The following is a 16699-nucleotide window of genomic DNA, read 5'->3' on the forward strand; positions in this document are numbered from 1 at the left end:
TGTTTTGATAACTTGTAGAAGATGACAAAAAGAAGAAAGGTAAAATATTCAGTCATCATATGATGTTCTCAAATCAATGAGTAATCTTGTTTAATAATTGTGAATTCAATGTCAATAGAAATAATCGTGATTATGATTTTTGCTATAATCAAGCAGCCCTAGATTACCTCAATGCACAGCCACGCCTGCTCCTCCCAGGTCTAATTAGCTAAGTAGCCAGGGCAGGTGTGCCTGCTTAAACCAGCCATCCCCACACCACAGCTACCAACAGGGGGCCTACAGCAGTGTGTAGCTTTCACAAGGGTTCCGTGGCGTGTCCCAGTGTTCTCTGAAGTACATCAACTAATACTACTGTTGTCTTTTGACTATACTCGTTCAAAGACTGCTCAGTGAGACAGACTGCTGGGTCTAACATGCAAAAAGTGTGTGTGAGAGAGCGAGAGAGACAGAGAAAGCCATGAGGCTTCTCTAGCCTGTGCTTGCTGTTTGCATGAATCAGAGAGTTTTGTTAGGCAAACTCCCTTGAGTGCTGTGATTCCTCATGTTGGCTCTGTGCTCATGGTGTTGACAGACTGGTTGACGAGCATACTCGCAGTCGCAGCCCAGACAGACGGCCACACCTGTCTTTTACACTCCTCTTTTCTCTTGCTCTCTTCTCTCTCGCTCTCTTCCCTCTCTCACTCCCTCGCTCTTGTGTGCATTCTCCATCTATTTTAAGGAGGTGTCGGTCTACTCTCCTCGCTAACACCAACATGGGAACCTGAACTTGACTTCGGCTCGTTTCCTAAATCTGTCCTTCATGTCACTATTACTATCCCTTCATCCCTCCTGTTTGCTGGTCCCCCTCCTCCATGTGCCGTCTGGCGCCTGTTAAGAATTCACCCTCCTGTTCCGCAACAGAAGCCAGGCAGGACAGAGCACACTGCAGAACATATATCAACACCCCCCATCCCTCCCTCACTGAGTCAGGGCCCTCCCACTCCACTCCTCCCTTGCTAGCCCTCTCTCTCTCTTTCTCTCTCTCTCTTGTTCCGACTCTACTCTCCCCTCCCTCTCTCCACGTTCTCCTTGAGAGGGAGCAGGAGGTTGACGCATTTCTCCTACCTGCCTGTACCTGCAGAGGAAGGCGAGGAGAGAACTCTCTCTCTCTCTCTCTCTCTCTCTCTCTCTCCTCTGGATTTGACCTTCCCACCACAGTCCTCCCCTTGTCTCTGCCCTGTGTCGGCTGCACACTGGCTCTCTCTCCCTCTCTCTGGGAGTAGGAATGACTACGGCAGCTCTCTCCTCCAACTGCTCTTCTGGACCGTTGCCCCCTGCGAGTTCTTCGGCAGGAGGACAACATTGTTTTGGGTGCCATGGAAATGTAGCTTTGTTGGATAAGGACGTAGTTTCTGCATGAACGCCGTTAACGACAGCTTTGGGAGACTTGTCAGGTTTGCTTTGTGAGGTTGGTGTGCTTGTTGTTATTGTTGTGAAGGAGTAGGGACAGACACGCTCACGCCTAGAATAGTTAATAACCGTGTCAAGTCGGCTAACGCTAAACTCTAAATCTTATTTTCAGATTCTGTATTTTAATTGCTAGCTCGTATAATGAAAGTATGCTTCGGGATGATGTCAGAATGTAGCACCTCAGGTCAGCGTTATGTCAGGATAATGATATGATATTATTGCACGTCATTTGTCGTCAGTTGACTTTTTGCTGTTATGATTTGTACCTTATACTAGTACTATGCCAGGGGAAGGTAGTTGAAACTTGTTGGCACACAGTGCAGCAGTTTACACTTTACATAGCGTAGTTCCTAGACTACTTGATTATGAGTATCCATAGAGCAACCTTGCCATAACCTTTACATGTTTAGTTGATTAGCAAGTATATACTGTCTTTCAAATAGCTGGCAGAACACCTTACAGTCCACTTTAGACCAACATCCCTGGCAATGATGAACTGAAATGGGAGTCCTGACGGCTCCATTGGGACTGTACTGCAGAGAGGCCCATTGAGAAACACTTGAGTGAAAGTAAAACTTGAGCGGACTCTAGATCTTATAAGCAGTTTGCGAGTGACTGGCGTTCTTTTTGCTGCAGTGCTGCTTGTGTGAGGTGAGCAGCAGGAGACTCCAAACACATCTGAGTGGCTGTGCTGTGTCGTCGCTCTCCCCATCACCAACCAACCACACCGCTGCTGCATTGACCTAGCAACACATCAGGAATACCCAGGAGGACACCAGCCCAGGACTACCCCCTCTCCACAGCACTCTATAGACTTACTGTGGCACTCTGAATCTCCGCTTGGCTGGGGGGCACTGCATTCTGACCCAGCGGGCCTCTCCCTACCCCTTTTCTGATGGAGTACCTGGGAGACAAGCTGTCAGTGACCCACTCGCAGATGTCCGGATGGATGGGGAACGTGCGCCGCTCCCTGCAGGGGGCGCTCAGCCTTGTGTCCAGCACGGTGGAGAGGGGAGGCAGGGGAGAGGATGTGACAGGGGGTTTCAAGAGGACCAACTCTCTGCGCTCTCTGGCCTCTCGCAGCAGGGAGTCTTTCCGCAGGTTCTCACTGCGCAGCCAACAGCGTCTGTCCCTCCGCAGACGCCCCACGGCGCCTAACACTCCCACCTCTGTAAGACACGCACACAAACTCTCTCTCTCTCTCTCTCTCTCTCTCTCTCTCTATCAAATCTGTTCTATCAACTTTCACTTCCCCATAATCATTAGGAACTAAACTTTCACTGGCCAATGACCCTACGTGTCAAGGACTTGGCTGTCTGCTTTGTTATCGCAGAACTGGATAGAAAGGACCTTTCCTTGTTGATTATCATTGTAATCTTTTGTGGGAACACCTAAGATGGCTTCCATAGAATATTGATTGTGTTGTTTTGGAAATGAGCATTGCTTTATGGTTTGCATGGTGCTTGAGACTCGAAAACATGTAATGTTTTATCAAAGCTGCTATTGAAATAAATGACTTTTTCATGGTAACCGATCCAAGAGTATCATGCACCAAACCAGCACTGATTCCCATGACAACATTGTCAAACCAGAAATCCCTTCAGGGATATGGATGTATACAGCACTGTCTATCTTTAGGTTGCAATATTTTAGACCTCTTCCACTAGCTCATTCAAACACACCATGAGTCATGACTCGGATAGATTAATGAGTGGTCTTTGGGAGCGGTGGGTTACATCCTACTGAGCAGGCGTTGAGTGGATGAGCCAGTAAGACGGCGGGGATGATGGGGGTGGATGTCATCAAACGGAGGCCAATCGGCTTGTAGCAGTAGAGGAATTAAGAAGGTGGGGGGTTGCTTGTCTCTGCATGTCAAAATGGACTGGAGTTGAGGAGTGATTAAGGACTGACTGATGGGCTGTGCTGTAGTACCTTAGTACCCCAGTTATCATGTCATACTGACTTTCCCTCAAGGCATTCTACATGCTTGCGTCACGTCACCCCTCATAGGCAATATAACATTCTGTTGGAAAGCTGAGATCCTGGGTGCATGTGAACATTGGAAGAGAGTTGTTTTGTTCATTTGTGTATCAAACTGGAGATATTGACAGCTCTATCTGAGATTGAGCAAATGGACCTGGGCTCCAAAACTGAACCTCAGTGCAAACTCTTTCTCGGTTAGGTTTGACAGTGCATCACAGCGGTCAGCTCAGGGGTCTGGGCTCAGAGTTCTTAAGCCGAGTCAGGTTTTTTACATTCTGTTCTGCTCGCTCGACATTCTTAGCAACCAGTACAGTGCTGACCGCTGTCTGTATGTTCCTCTTATGTAATGACAGAATAACAAAAGTCCTGTTCAGTTTTCCATCTGTCTTTACTGTAAACCCCCATGACATGTGGCTGGAATGTCCTGTTGCTGTGACCTTATTGCTCATAGGAACAGTTATTTTATTGTCATTGATTGGTCCTGTGTCTAGGAGTTTGCGGAGCACATTTTCCCACTCTCAAATACTCCACACAGCCAGAATGATAAGAGCAAAGGAGGGCAGGGTGTGTGTGTGTGTTCTATGCTGTGTTCATTGTACCTACATTAACCACCCGTTCTGTGTTCTCTGCTCCCAGGTAGGACCATATGTCAGGCGTATGTGTTAACTTGCAGCAGAACACTTCCCCCACTCAGAACAGAAGTTACACTAATGTAATATTACTCATTTTACTGCTGAAGTTGGTTGAAGAACTCCATCTGGGCCTGGTATTGGCGTGGCGGGATACGTTTTCTGAGTTGGGTCCGATATCTTGCAGAAGTTTCCAAAGCCTCTGCCCTGCCACTTCCTCCGTACATGTGTCAGATTTGTCAGTCAATCCCCCCCGGTGATCAACCCTTTCTCTCTATCCTTCCATTCATCCGCTCATTGTTCTGTCGTTTCCCTCGGCGCACCCTTCCTGCTGCCTGAGGCCGGCTGGCTGGTTATTGCTAATGTTTATTTTTTTGTATCTACTTTCTCCCCCCATTTTTCAATTTTTCTCCCTTCCCCAATTTCGTATTGTCCAATTCTACCCTCCCCTGTCTCGAACATTGTTAGGCCATGCCTCCCACAAGCCGGCTGCAATGTGGACGAAGCCTTGCATCACGTGTCCCCTCCGGTACTCGAGGAGGCAGCCGTTGCATCTTTTCACCTGCACAGCGCGATCTCTCAGTGGCGAGGGTCTGCGTGGGAGGGACACGCCACCCTCGTCGCTTCCTGATTCTACTGCGCAGGTGCACTAACCGACCTGTAGGAGTCGCTGTCCACAACGTCCAATCCCCACCCACCAGCTTCCCACCCCCTAATACTGCCAATTGTATTAGTATGAACGACCAGCCAAGCTGGTAGCAACACCGAGAGCTGGGCTCGAACCCAGCATCTCCAGCATTGGTGGCGAGTGCCTTGCCCACTGCGCCACCTAGCCGCTCTGGTTATTGCTAATGTTATTAAGGAAAAGTCTGCTTCAGAATGGCTCTAAATCACAATCAATCACTGGACTCTGTTGGCTGGATAGGCTTCATTCTTTCCATAATAGTATCCATTTGTTGTTGACAGCGTGGCCTACACCCACACGGTCAATAAAAGCTTTCCAGCACAGGAAGCAACCATGTTAAAGGTTAAATCTTTCTCTCTATTTGACTAGGTAGCTAACATGGTAGCCTCACGAGATGGACGGATGCATTGAAAAAGTAGAAAAAAATATCCAAAGCCTTTATTTTATTGGTTAACCTCTTAACTCTTTCTGCGTCAATCACGAAAAAAGTTGGGTTATCTCGCCAGCGGTTGAGCGCCAGAACCCGAGAAATCTCGGGTTTTCATCGTTTTTTCTTTTATTCGCTTTTAATATTCTATACAGTCTCACGGGACTCATTCTGAGACCTCAAGATTGCAATGCCGGTCGAATCCTGCTAGGTGGCAGTATCGCCTACCCTTTGAAACCTTATTTCACACTGTTACATTTCATATGGTCCGGGTGGAGAAATGGTACCCGGGCAAGTGAAAGGCTTCATTCGAGCCACTTGAAACATGTCCATCACACTTGATGCATAGTTTGTCCCATTTCATGTCCGGGACCCGATGGACATCAATACTGGAAATCACGATCAGACAATTGAAATATTCATTTTGGAATACCTCCTAGCAAAGGTAAGGACTATATGACATCAAACCTACTTTGATCCTACAATGATTTCACATCGATCACAACAATAATATGTCACGTACTTGGAGCAATGTATGCCGTTGCTGACGATCAGAGCATCACAAAACGACCCCCCCTTTGATGCCTTCATGATGAAACATAATACCTATTATATACCTTTGATTTGGAAATAGTATTGTGTCCAGGCGAGCAACGCGTACGACTTTTGCTAAATGCACATAGCGCTCCATAACTCAGCTTCGTGAATGTATACATAAAAAATTTACTCTTTTACATGTTGGACGAGAGATAGTGACTGTCAAATGAGCCATAGTATTGCCTCCATCGCTATAATATAGAATATAGATATAGCCCTACAAACATCGTGACGCATTGTGAAAATGTCTATCTTTTAGCTTTGAACTTTAACTTGTGTACTCACATTCTTCTGTAGTAGTTGCAATATAATTACATTTTTAAATAGGTATAAGCTGGAAAACACTGTGGATCCATAGCCTGAAGTCTTATGTAGTACAGGTCAATAAAAAAAAAAAATCGGTTCAGAAATGGGTCTTTGAGAGAGGTTCGGGTAAAACGTGCGTCAAAAAAAAAAGCTCTCAAATCCATTTCCTCATCCACGGCTGTTCAGTCTGAAGTGTGATTCCTTCTTGTTTTCGCTGGTCAACTTTCACCTACTTCCTGTATTTTCACCCCTCCCACGTGGGGTATTGTTGGAAAGATACACTCATTGGCTACAACGCTGACCAATCATTTTCGCCATCAGCGGATGATTGGCAGTTCTGGAGCGTCGGGAGTCCGGGGTGGTCATCTGGCGTGTGGCGCGTAAAAAGATGCTCGCCTGACATATCGTCATGTAACTCGAGAACCGAGGCACGGATTTGGTCGAGTGAGGTGGCGTTCGAACGGCAGCAAATAGATCTTTCGAACGGCGGTCATTTATATGTTCGCGAAAAATGCAGCCGCTAGACGCTCGCAAAGTGCCGTGACTTTTGTGCAAGGGCGTATACGTGCCAGTGCATGTTAAGAGGTTAATGGGGTTTATTAGCCAATCAAACAAACTTACTTATGTATTCCTCTTATTAGGCAATAAGGCTTTGACAATTCGCCAATAAAACAGGCTTTCTTGTTGTCATAAGGGCACCTTTCCATGAAATGTTGCTGCCAAGGCCGTGTTCCTCCCCAGCGAGCTAGTAGAGAGTGTGAGGCCATGTCTAGACGAAACCGAAGTAGTGATGTGCCAAACGGATCATTTCAGTGAGTGAGCGATTCGATACACGCTCACCACAATGAACCGATTCACGTAAGCGACTCACGGCTCACGGATCATTGACACTTCCGGAGGAAGTTCTGTAAGCCAAACTATGAAAAATTTGGCCGATGTTATACAATTATACATACAATTGTTAAGGGGATGCAGACCAGAGAAAGACTTTCGTCTTGTTTACATCAGGATCCCCCTGTTTACATCAGTAATCATCGGTAACATTTAGAATTGATTTCAAGGTCCTCCTTATATACAAAGGATAAACATTGCGATCATCTACAATGTTAGATGAAAATCAGGGATGCAGCCTTTGCTAACTATGCACCAAAGTTATGGAACACACTACCTATGGACATTAGGGAAGCTAGATATCTTAATATTTTCAGAAATAAGCTAAAAACTTCATTAAGCCATTTGATGGAGAAGCAAGGTGGAATGCTTGTATCAAGGTGATGCTCCCAGTTAGCATGCCAAGTGATCCGACGGCGCGTGAACCGACTCATTGCCAGACGTGAGCGATTCGACTCACGCTCACGGCAATGACTCGGCTCTTATGAACGAGTCGCTCATGACCGACCCATCACTAAACCGAAGTCGTATCAGTCAAAGTATTTGATCGTATGCACTAGGGATGCCCCGATCGATCGGCCACCGATCGTTATCGGCCGATAATCAGTATAAATATGCGATCGGTGATAATGCTTTATTTTCACCGATCGTCAAACCCGATCTCACTCGCTGTCGCTGAGTTCTGTCTCAGACACCGGTGGTGCGGCGTCTGCTCATTCCTCCAGCCCCTCCCGTACGCATGTAAACACGGGTCTAGTCTAGTGAGACACGGGACACGGGAGGACGGCGTCTCCTTGAGCTAACGTTAGCTTAGCTACCGTTACAAAATGACCCAGTCAACTATTCACTTTTAGTTTATTACATGATGAGGCATTGTCTAACCGAATGGTATCTAGCCGGCCAGCTACCGATAGCTCCTGACATCAACAAACGCTCCAGCAAGTATAGTAGGTATGTATGATACCTGTTAGCTGTTAGCTGTTAGCGCAAGTTAGTTCACTGTTAAAAACGAAATGTCCCATTGAACTAAATAATTCACTGAGGCGTTGTATTAACGTTATATATCCGGCTAGCAGTAGCTACAGATAGCTCCTGATATCAATGTCTTATAACACTGATTCGATGCGTATTCGAGCTGAGGGCTTGCTGAGCACAGTTAAGTAACGTTATACCAATAGGGCCCAGGTGCAGCGCCGGAGAATCCTGGCCGTAGCTCGAGGCTACTCGAGTATAGGTCCAGCTGCAGCTCCGGAGAATCCTGGCCGTAGCTGGAGGCTACTAGAGTACACACAGACAGTGGAGCTTGTTGCGTGGTGGCGATGTCTCGCAGATAATACAAGTACAAGTCTAATTATATAATATATATATTTTATAAAAAAAGGTTTTTTTTTTATATAAAATAAAATTTAATTTCTTTTAATCAAAAACGATCGGTATCGGATCGGTATCGGCCGATATGGCTCACGACGATCGGTGATCGGTATCGGTGGCAAAAAACGTGATCGGGGCATCCCTAGTATGCACCTTTCATCCTCACGGAACTGCGTTCTGGGAGCCTGAAGACGCTATTTTCTGAAACCGGCTCCCAGAGTGGGCAAATCTGAAGACACTCCCCTTGCGTCGCCGTCTTTACAAGTGATACGCGTCTTTTCCTGAACCAATGACGCGATAGCCCACCTCTCCCTTAACCCGCATGTGCAAACTCAGCCAACATCGCAACAACAATGGCATCGTAGTTGTAGTAGTAGTTGCGTTCGTGTTACAGAAGCTATTGAGCTTGATCGGGCTTTTACAGCTAAATGTACTGCGCCTGTACTACCACCGTCGACAACAGATTGACATATCCCTTAATCCGCATGCGCAAACCCAGCCAACAAAAAATAAACATGATACATATATGACTTATATGTCCTGGCTAGAAGTGTTTATTAAACACCGGGAGGCTACTGTGATTAAATACACGATACTAGCTAGAGATTAGTGTCACATAGCCTTTTTCTGAAAACCCACATATTTCTTGAGAGAATTTCGTTTTTACGGAAAACTTTTTTTAAATGAAAACTAAATGAAAAGTAAAAAGATCAAAATCGTTTTCGTCAAGGCCATGTCCAGACGAAAAGGATTTTGATCTTTTTCGTTTTAATTTTTTAAGGTTTTCCGTAAAAACGAAATCGTCTCAAGAAATAAGTGCGTGCCACAAATGTACAAAATAAATGTCTTTCCTGTTTTAGACGTTGCTCTTTTATTTTGAAACCCCCCGACCGGAAGTGTTATCGTTGTTTGTTGCTAGCAGAATAACTTGTGTCGTCCGGTTCTGTGCTTTTGAGCTAACGTAACGCTAGTTTCCAAAGGAGAGGAGAGAGACCGCGGCTCACATGCGCAAAATGCAGCTACAGCATACAGGCAATGGATGATGAGGATTTTAATCGGCAGGAGAGAGAGAACGTGTCAAAGCTGTATATAATATGGTGCGCGCAGCTCAAACTACCTGTTGTATTAAATTAATTGATTGATGTTTAACTTGTCCCTGTGTCCAGTCCTTTCGACTAGCAAACTGTGTTTAACGTTACCTCAAGATACCACTCTCTAAATCAACATTCGAATTTTTTATTAAAAAAAATTCTATTCATTCTGTTTATACCAATGGAGTTTTTCTTCACAGTTGCAGATAAAGATTAGGCTACACTAATATTATAGTATTAAAAGAAACTGATGAGTTATATTCATTAGAAAGTTGATTTGGTTGGGGTGGGGCTTCTCCCTGGGCTGGGTCTGGGGCTGGAAAGTTGATTTAATAAAATCAGATTAATCACTTTATTCAAATTGAGGATTTAGTTGAGGATATTTATAAAAAAAAAAAATGTATTAACCATTCTTTATTTTCTTTTTTTATTATTAAAAACGAAAGTTCTAATGTTCGTTAGAAAAACCCTGACGAAGTTCGCATCCCAAAAACAGGCTTCGGGGACAGCCTTAATATGTTGTACTACTTATTGTAGAAAAATGCAATAAACAAAATCAGACTGCATAAATACAAAATATTCCTGTAACATTTCAATATGTTGTACTACTTATTATTTTTTTGATCCACTTTTTCTCCTTTTTTCTATTTTTCTCCCATCCCAATTACCCGCTGTGCCAATTCTCCCCTCCCCTGTCTTGAACGTTGCTCGCATATGCCCCCCACTGGCCGGTTGTAGGGAGGATTTGCATCACGTGTCCCCTCCGATACACGAGGAGGCAGCCTGTCACATCTTTTCACCTGCCAGCGCGGACTCTCATTGGCGAGGTGTAACGTGTGGGAGGCTCACACTACCCCCGCCATTTACACTGATGTCGAGTGGCTGCAAATACTTTGTGCCCCCAGGAATCACAGCTGGAATTGAGTTTGTCCTCTTGATGGCTTCTTTCACAGAATCTGTTATGTGGGCCCTCATGCTGTCCAACACGAGCAATGCCTTGTTCTTGTGAAATAATCCTCCCGGCCACTTGCCGTAACACTCCGTATGCCATTCATGCATTAGGCCTTCTCCGTCATCCATCCTTTCTTGTTGACTTTCACAACAATTCCTTTCGGAATTTTTCTTTTGGCATCGTCATGCGTTTAAAAATCAACATCGGTGGAAGCTTTTCTCCCGATGCCGTGCAGCTCAAAACACAGGTGAGGTGCGTTTTTTCATGCCCAGTTTTTTTTCAGCGTGACGGATGATTCGCCATTCCTGTTGACAGTCCGAGTGAGAGGCAGGTCAAACGTCAGAGGAACCTCATCCATATTTATGATGTTGTGCGGGCCGATGGAATGCTCCGCTATCTTTGCATCAGTGAATTTTCGGGAGGGAGCTGCTGACACAGACTCGTCCGTACCCTGATGGACAGGCCTTTTTGAGCGCGAAAGTTTGAGCGTGCTCGATTTATGTCACATTAGGTTCAAAGCGTGGGAAAAAACTAGCGGCTTATAGTCCGGAAATTACGGTACCCTTTTCTTCTCTGTGCATGCATTAGGCTTGGGGAACAGCCGCACCGTTAGCCTAGCTTAGCGTCATTCACTGGAAGTAGGTGTGCCAGTGTAGCCTAGTTCCCGACACTCTAAATACAACTCCAAAACTTTCTTGTGCCCTATGTGTTTACCACGTAAAAAAAAAAAATTTAATTAGACATTTTCATTTTCTAAGCAGATTACTCTGCATTTTTTTTGTGCCGAACCACTGCTGTCTGGGCGCAGTGATTTCACGCATCACCCCCCACCCCCCCCACCCCCTTCTAACTTCCGTCAATGAAGGCAATGTGACTTGTAGCTAGCGACAAGACGCGCTTTCATTAAAGTGGGCTTTCAGAGGTGATGCGTGAAATCACTGCGCCAACGCAGCAGTGGTTCGGCCAAAAGAATATTGCTTAGAAAACGATAATTTTTTTCTCTCCACGTTGTAAATACACAGGTCACAACATGTTTACAGGAACATTTTGGAGTGACTGTTGGGAACTAGGCTACACTGGCACACTTACTTCCAGTGAATGATGCTAAGCTAGGCTAACGGTGCGGCTGTTCCCTAAGCCTAATGCATGCAGAGAGAAGAAAGGGGTATCTGCTTGTCTAACTCCAGGGTAGATGGCAAATAAGCAAATTTACCAAAAAGTTCCCGTGCTCCTTTTTAAGTCGGTCTGTCGATCAGCCCCCCCCATGTTGTTTGTCATGCCATGGTACGTGCTAGAGTTAAGATATTGATATGCCAAGGCATCACACCAATCGGTCAGATGGTGGTGCTATAAAAGGTCACAATGTACAACTTTGAAAAGCCATAACTTGTACACCTTAAGTCCAATTGACACAAGACTTTGTACACATATCTGTACTCTACAACTTTGCCACTAGAACCCCCCCCCCATGTCATATTGGATTTTGCGCCATTTAGCATTTTTGGACAATCACGTTTTCCCCTACTCATTCTAAGGCTGCCCACTTCTCACTAAACTTGTTTTACACCGTATCAGAGATACTCTATATAATGAGGATACTGTTTTGAATGGAGGAATCTGTAACACTAAAGTACTTGCTACAAACCAAACCAAACATATTCTGTAAAAATTATTCGATGTGATTTCATGTTAAGCAACATTATTATTTACTGCGTTTCGAGGGGAAATGTGAGTTTTAAAGATGCTTTTAAATTAATCACCATCTCTGCCAAAAGGCTGGGAATCGCACAGTGAGTGGTTACCATGGTAATAACTAAGGACTCTGTGACACAAACACTGGAAGCTGCTGAAGAAGCAGAGGGCATTTTTCTATCACAAAATGTCCTTTTCGCCAAATCAACCATTCTGTGTTGTCGGGCATTTTCCAGTGACTTCAAATATGAAAGAAAAACAATGTATGTAACAGATTGTTGGACACTGATGAAGGATGACTCCCCATAGAGAGGCAAAGTCCCTCCCCTGACACGTTCCCCCACGGGACCTTATTTGGGAAAAATACATATTAGTAGTCAATGGCAAGAGACAAATAATCTTTTGATCCCATTTGAATTGTGCCATGAATTACACATATGATGTTTGTCCATTTAAATGTGTAGTTGTCTGCCAGCTAACATTATGTTATAGCATCAAAAGCTTAGCTATCGATGAGGTTGTTTAACTTGCAAGTCAATCAACTTTCTTGACTTGCAGAATTATCTTTTAAATAATTAACCCACATGTGTGTAATTCATGGCACAATTCAGGATAAACTAAACAAAAAAATTATGTAAATGGGGAACAGCGGAGGGAGAGATAGGGGTCAGGTCTTGTTAGTCCCTGTTATCAAGATGGCGACGGAGTGAACTTACTTCTCTTTAGACAGACTTTGACAGTGAACACCAATTTGAAGAAGAAAAAAATGCATCGTAATCTTTTCCCTATTTGTACCAAACTTGACACTTGTGTTTGCTCCATGTTAGGGAAGAAGTGTACAACGTTTTGTGTTATTCCGTCTCATGGTGCCTGCGCGGTGATTGATTGAATGAAAATGTTATTAACAGATTGCAGAATGGGTACAATACAGTACGGCTCAATACACACAATTGTTAAGGATTGCAGACCAGAGAAAGACTTTCGTCTTGTTTACATCAGGGTCCCCCATTTTCAATTCATAATGAATTGTAAGTAAGGGTGCAATTAGCACCGTGGAATCCATTCTTTGTGGATCTAGCCCCTAGCCTCCATACAAACTTTCAGCCTCCTAAGGTGAAAACTGTAAACTGTAGAGGTGTAACAGATCGTAGTTGATCTGTGATCCATACTGGATTATCTGCTAGATTTAACCATTATAGTGAGCTATATCACATAATATTCTCCAGAATCGTTTAAGTCTGCTGTTTGGGCGCATTACAGATTTAGTGTTGCCTATCATAGAGTTGGATTAAACATTACAGATTTAGTGTTGCCTATCATAGAGATGGATTAAACATTACAGATTTAGTGTTGCCTATCATAGAGATGGATTAAACATTACAGATTTAGTGTTGCCTATCATAGAGATGGATTAAACATTACAGATTTAGTTTTGCCTATCATAGAGATGGATTAAACATTACAGATTTAGTGTTGCCTTCATAGAGATGGATTCAACTGCGACTATGTGAGAATTGCGCACTGCGAGCGTCAATACATTTAACGTTAAATTAGGGCTGGGCGATATAACGATAACTATAAATATCGCGATATATTTTAATAATCGATATCTGAAAAAATATATATCGAAAAAAAAATATCGAAATATATATATATATTTTTTTGTGACCTGCAACAGGGCAGTTTTAAAACCAGAGACGGTGGACAGACTTGTCTTTCTTGCCTGCAACTTAAAGTAATGGCTTTGCTTTTCCAAATGACAATACTGACCAAATTGAGATTTATTTTTCTCTTGTCCATTTATTTTGTTTGCTTTCTAATTTAAACTACAGTTTGAAACCGTCTGTACACAGTAGGCTATGTGTGCTAGCAGAACTAGACTCCAGTCACGAGTCACGGTGCACATGTGCGGTGGTTTGTCCACCAAAAAAGCGCCAAAAGATAGAAAAGAAACTAGCAGAGCCAGAACTGTTCAACTCCCCTGGAGCCACAGCCAGCAGAGAAGCCGGTTTACTTTCGCTTTTAAACCAGCTGCAGCCTGAGAACTGGAGTGTGAGGGGATGTAACACTAAAGATGGCGGCAACGACAAAGAATTGCTGCAAAATAAACATACATCGTATATAAACATACACGTTTATATATATATTTTTTTACTTATAACAATTTCGATAATTATCCGATATCGAGTGATATGATAACATTATCATATCGTTATCGCGATATGATTTTTTGCCATATCGCCCAGCCCTACGTTAAATCTGGATGACGGTCCGTTAGTAGCAGATCCGTTAATAGCACAGAACAACATCTGCATTTAGAGGTTAGGCAAAATCAAAGCCTTAATGTTGTTGTTTATAGCAAAAGCAAACTATGCTACCAGTACCAATGCAGTCGCAGCTAGTTGTAATTTCAGTGCATAACGTCGAGCCACAACATTAATATTTCCTTTCACACTAAATTAATTTCCCCACCCTCTAGCGGCCACAGGTTTTGCACTAGGAATCAGAAATTTGGCATGGCGGTCAAGTCTGTACATGTGTGTGTGTGTGTTCGTGCCAATTTGGCTAAAAGGGGGCGTGGCAATGGGTGTGGCTTATCTCAAAAAGGTTGCAGCTATCTGCTCTTTCTATCTCAATGAAGACGACAATTTTTTTTAGAACCGTCCCAAAGTACAACGTTTTATTCCTCAAACTGAAACTGGCCTTGGTATATGACATTTCTCAAAGTCAACTCCTTGGGCAACATCAGGGATCAGAATTTTCCCATTGTGTTTCTACTTATATGGGCCAGGCCTGTCGGTTCACGCACATGCGTGCACTGGACCAGAGTAGGGTTTTAGGACACTGTGCCCTCTGTAGCAGCCTCATTAAAAGAGACATGGTTCGGTAGACTGCAAACACACTCTCAGCCACCCGTCACTGTCCCCATTACCTTCCATTATCCAGCGCAGCCACTGCTCTGCGGTCTACTCGACCTCCACACAATGCAGTGCTATCAGCAGCCCGCTCAGCTGCTTGGCGTTCTGTAGGGGGAACCCAATGCACTGGGTCACAGTCCAAGCATTGCCATAGATTAGATGATTATTATGATGATAATAATAATTATTGTAATGGTAATAATTCCACAGTTTAGAAAATGCTTGATCACCTTCGCACTTGAGGTCAATGGATTGGACACAAACAATCGGAAGACGTGATGTGGTTTGGCCCAGTCTTCAGACATGCTCTGTGATATTATTATACTGTATTGTCTTTTGTTCCCTCGTCTCTTAATAATCATTCCTCTCCGTCCCTCTCTGTCTCAGGTGCAGCAGAAGCAGGGTGTCGGCGGTGAAGATGAGACAAAGGACACAGACACTCTGGTCCATGAGACAGACAGCCAGTATGGAACCTGGGATACAGGACTCCGCACTGATGATAGGTAAGCACACTGATACAGACTATTCAAACAGTCCTGATAGGTAAACACACTGACACAGACTATTTATACAGTCCTGATAGGTAAACACACTGACACAGACTATTTATACAGTCCGATAGGTAAACACACTGACACAGACTATTTATACAGTCCTGATAGGTAAACACACTGACAGACTATTTATACAGTCCTGATAGGTAAACACACTGACAGACTATTTATACAGTCCTGATAGGTAAACACACTGACACAGACTATTTATACAGTCCTGATAGGTAAACACACTGACACAGACTATTTATACAGTCCGATAGGTAAACACACTGACACAGACTATTTTTAAACGGACCTCATAGGTAAGCACACACTGACGGACTATTTAAACAGTAAACTATTTAACCCCTTAACACTTTCAGTGCCCAGCAGGTGGCGCACATTTAGTGCTTGAATGCCCACCATCCACTTCAATGTTAGCGGTAATATCGCCTAATCTATGTTTTAAATTATGGCTAATTATGTGTCTAATCTGCCCGTCGCTTATCAATGACTCATTTTCCAGTCAACATTGTTGAAGCGGATTGTTTTTTTATCAGTTCATTTCCGTTTTATAGCATTTTGAAAAGCCCTCGTTTTCAAGGGGGAAAAAAAGATTCTGTGATAAACGCCCTGTACTGGAATATTCTAGAACGTTGTAATTTTTCGGCCTATTTATGAATCGTTTTCAAATAAACGCTAGATTATCGATAGTATATGTGTACGTATGCACGCTGGTGCCGCAAGCTGAAAATCGATTCTCTTAGTTCCTGATCGCTCGCACAGTCAAACAGCCATATCACACATAGGGGAAAAGCTTATATCTTCGTGAAAATAGGTCTGATTATCCTAAGACTGGTAAAATAGATTCCTTACCTGAGATCAGATGGTATCCAAAAAGATTATTCCAATTCCTGATCGCCATTCCAAAAATCGATCCTTTTATTGATCCACCGCGGTTCTCAACCTTTCTGCTGCCAAGGCACCCCTGTGTCCAATAAAATATTCCAGGGCACCCCTACATACGATAAAGACTTTTCCGGTCCTGTCTTTTTTGCTACAATGATGACAAAAGTGCTTGCTTTCAAAATAACGTTTATTTAACCCATTGAAACCGGGAAACACATTTGTGTGTATATGCAGGCTATATAAATGCATTATTAGCAGGCGTT

At 43.8% G+C, this 16699-nt stretch overlaps 1 protein-coding gene across 1 annotated transcript in view; it reads left to right on the plus strand.

Annotated features, from left to right (window-relative positions):
• The window catches only part of LOC311229407 (uncharacterized protein), a 78611-nt gene that overhangs the window by 17991 nt on the left and 43921 nt on the right, over positions 1 to 16699 (plus strand). The window contains exon 7 of the mRNA XM_084315491.1: positions 15379 to 15494. Within this exon, the coding sequence (XP_084171617.1) occupies positions 15379 to 15494 (116 nt within the window). The remainder of the gene's footprint in view (positions 1 to 15378; positions 15495 to 16699) is intronic.

Source organism: Notolepis coatsorum, assembly GCF_963971535.1.
Source record: "Notolepis coatsorum genome assembly, chromosome: 1".
Classification (NCBI taxonomy): Eukaryota; Metazoa; Chordata; class Actinopteri; order Aulopiformes; family Paralepididae; genus Notolepis; species Notolepis coatsorum.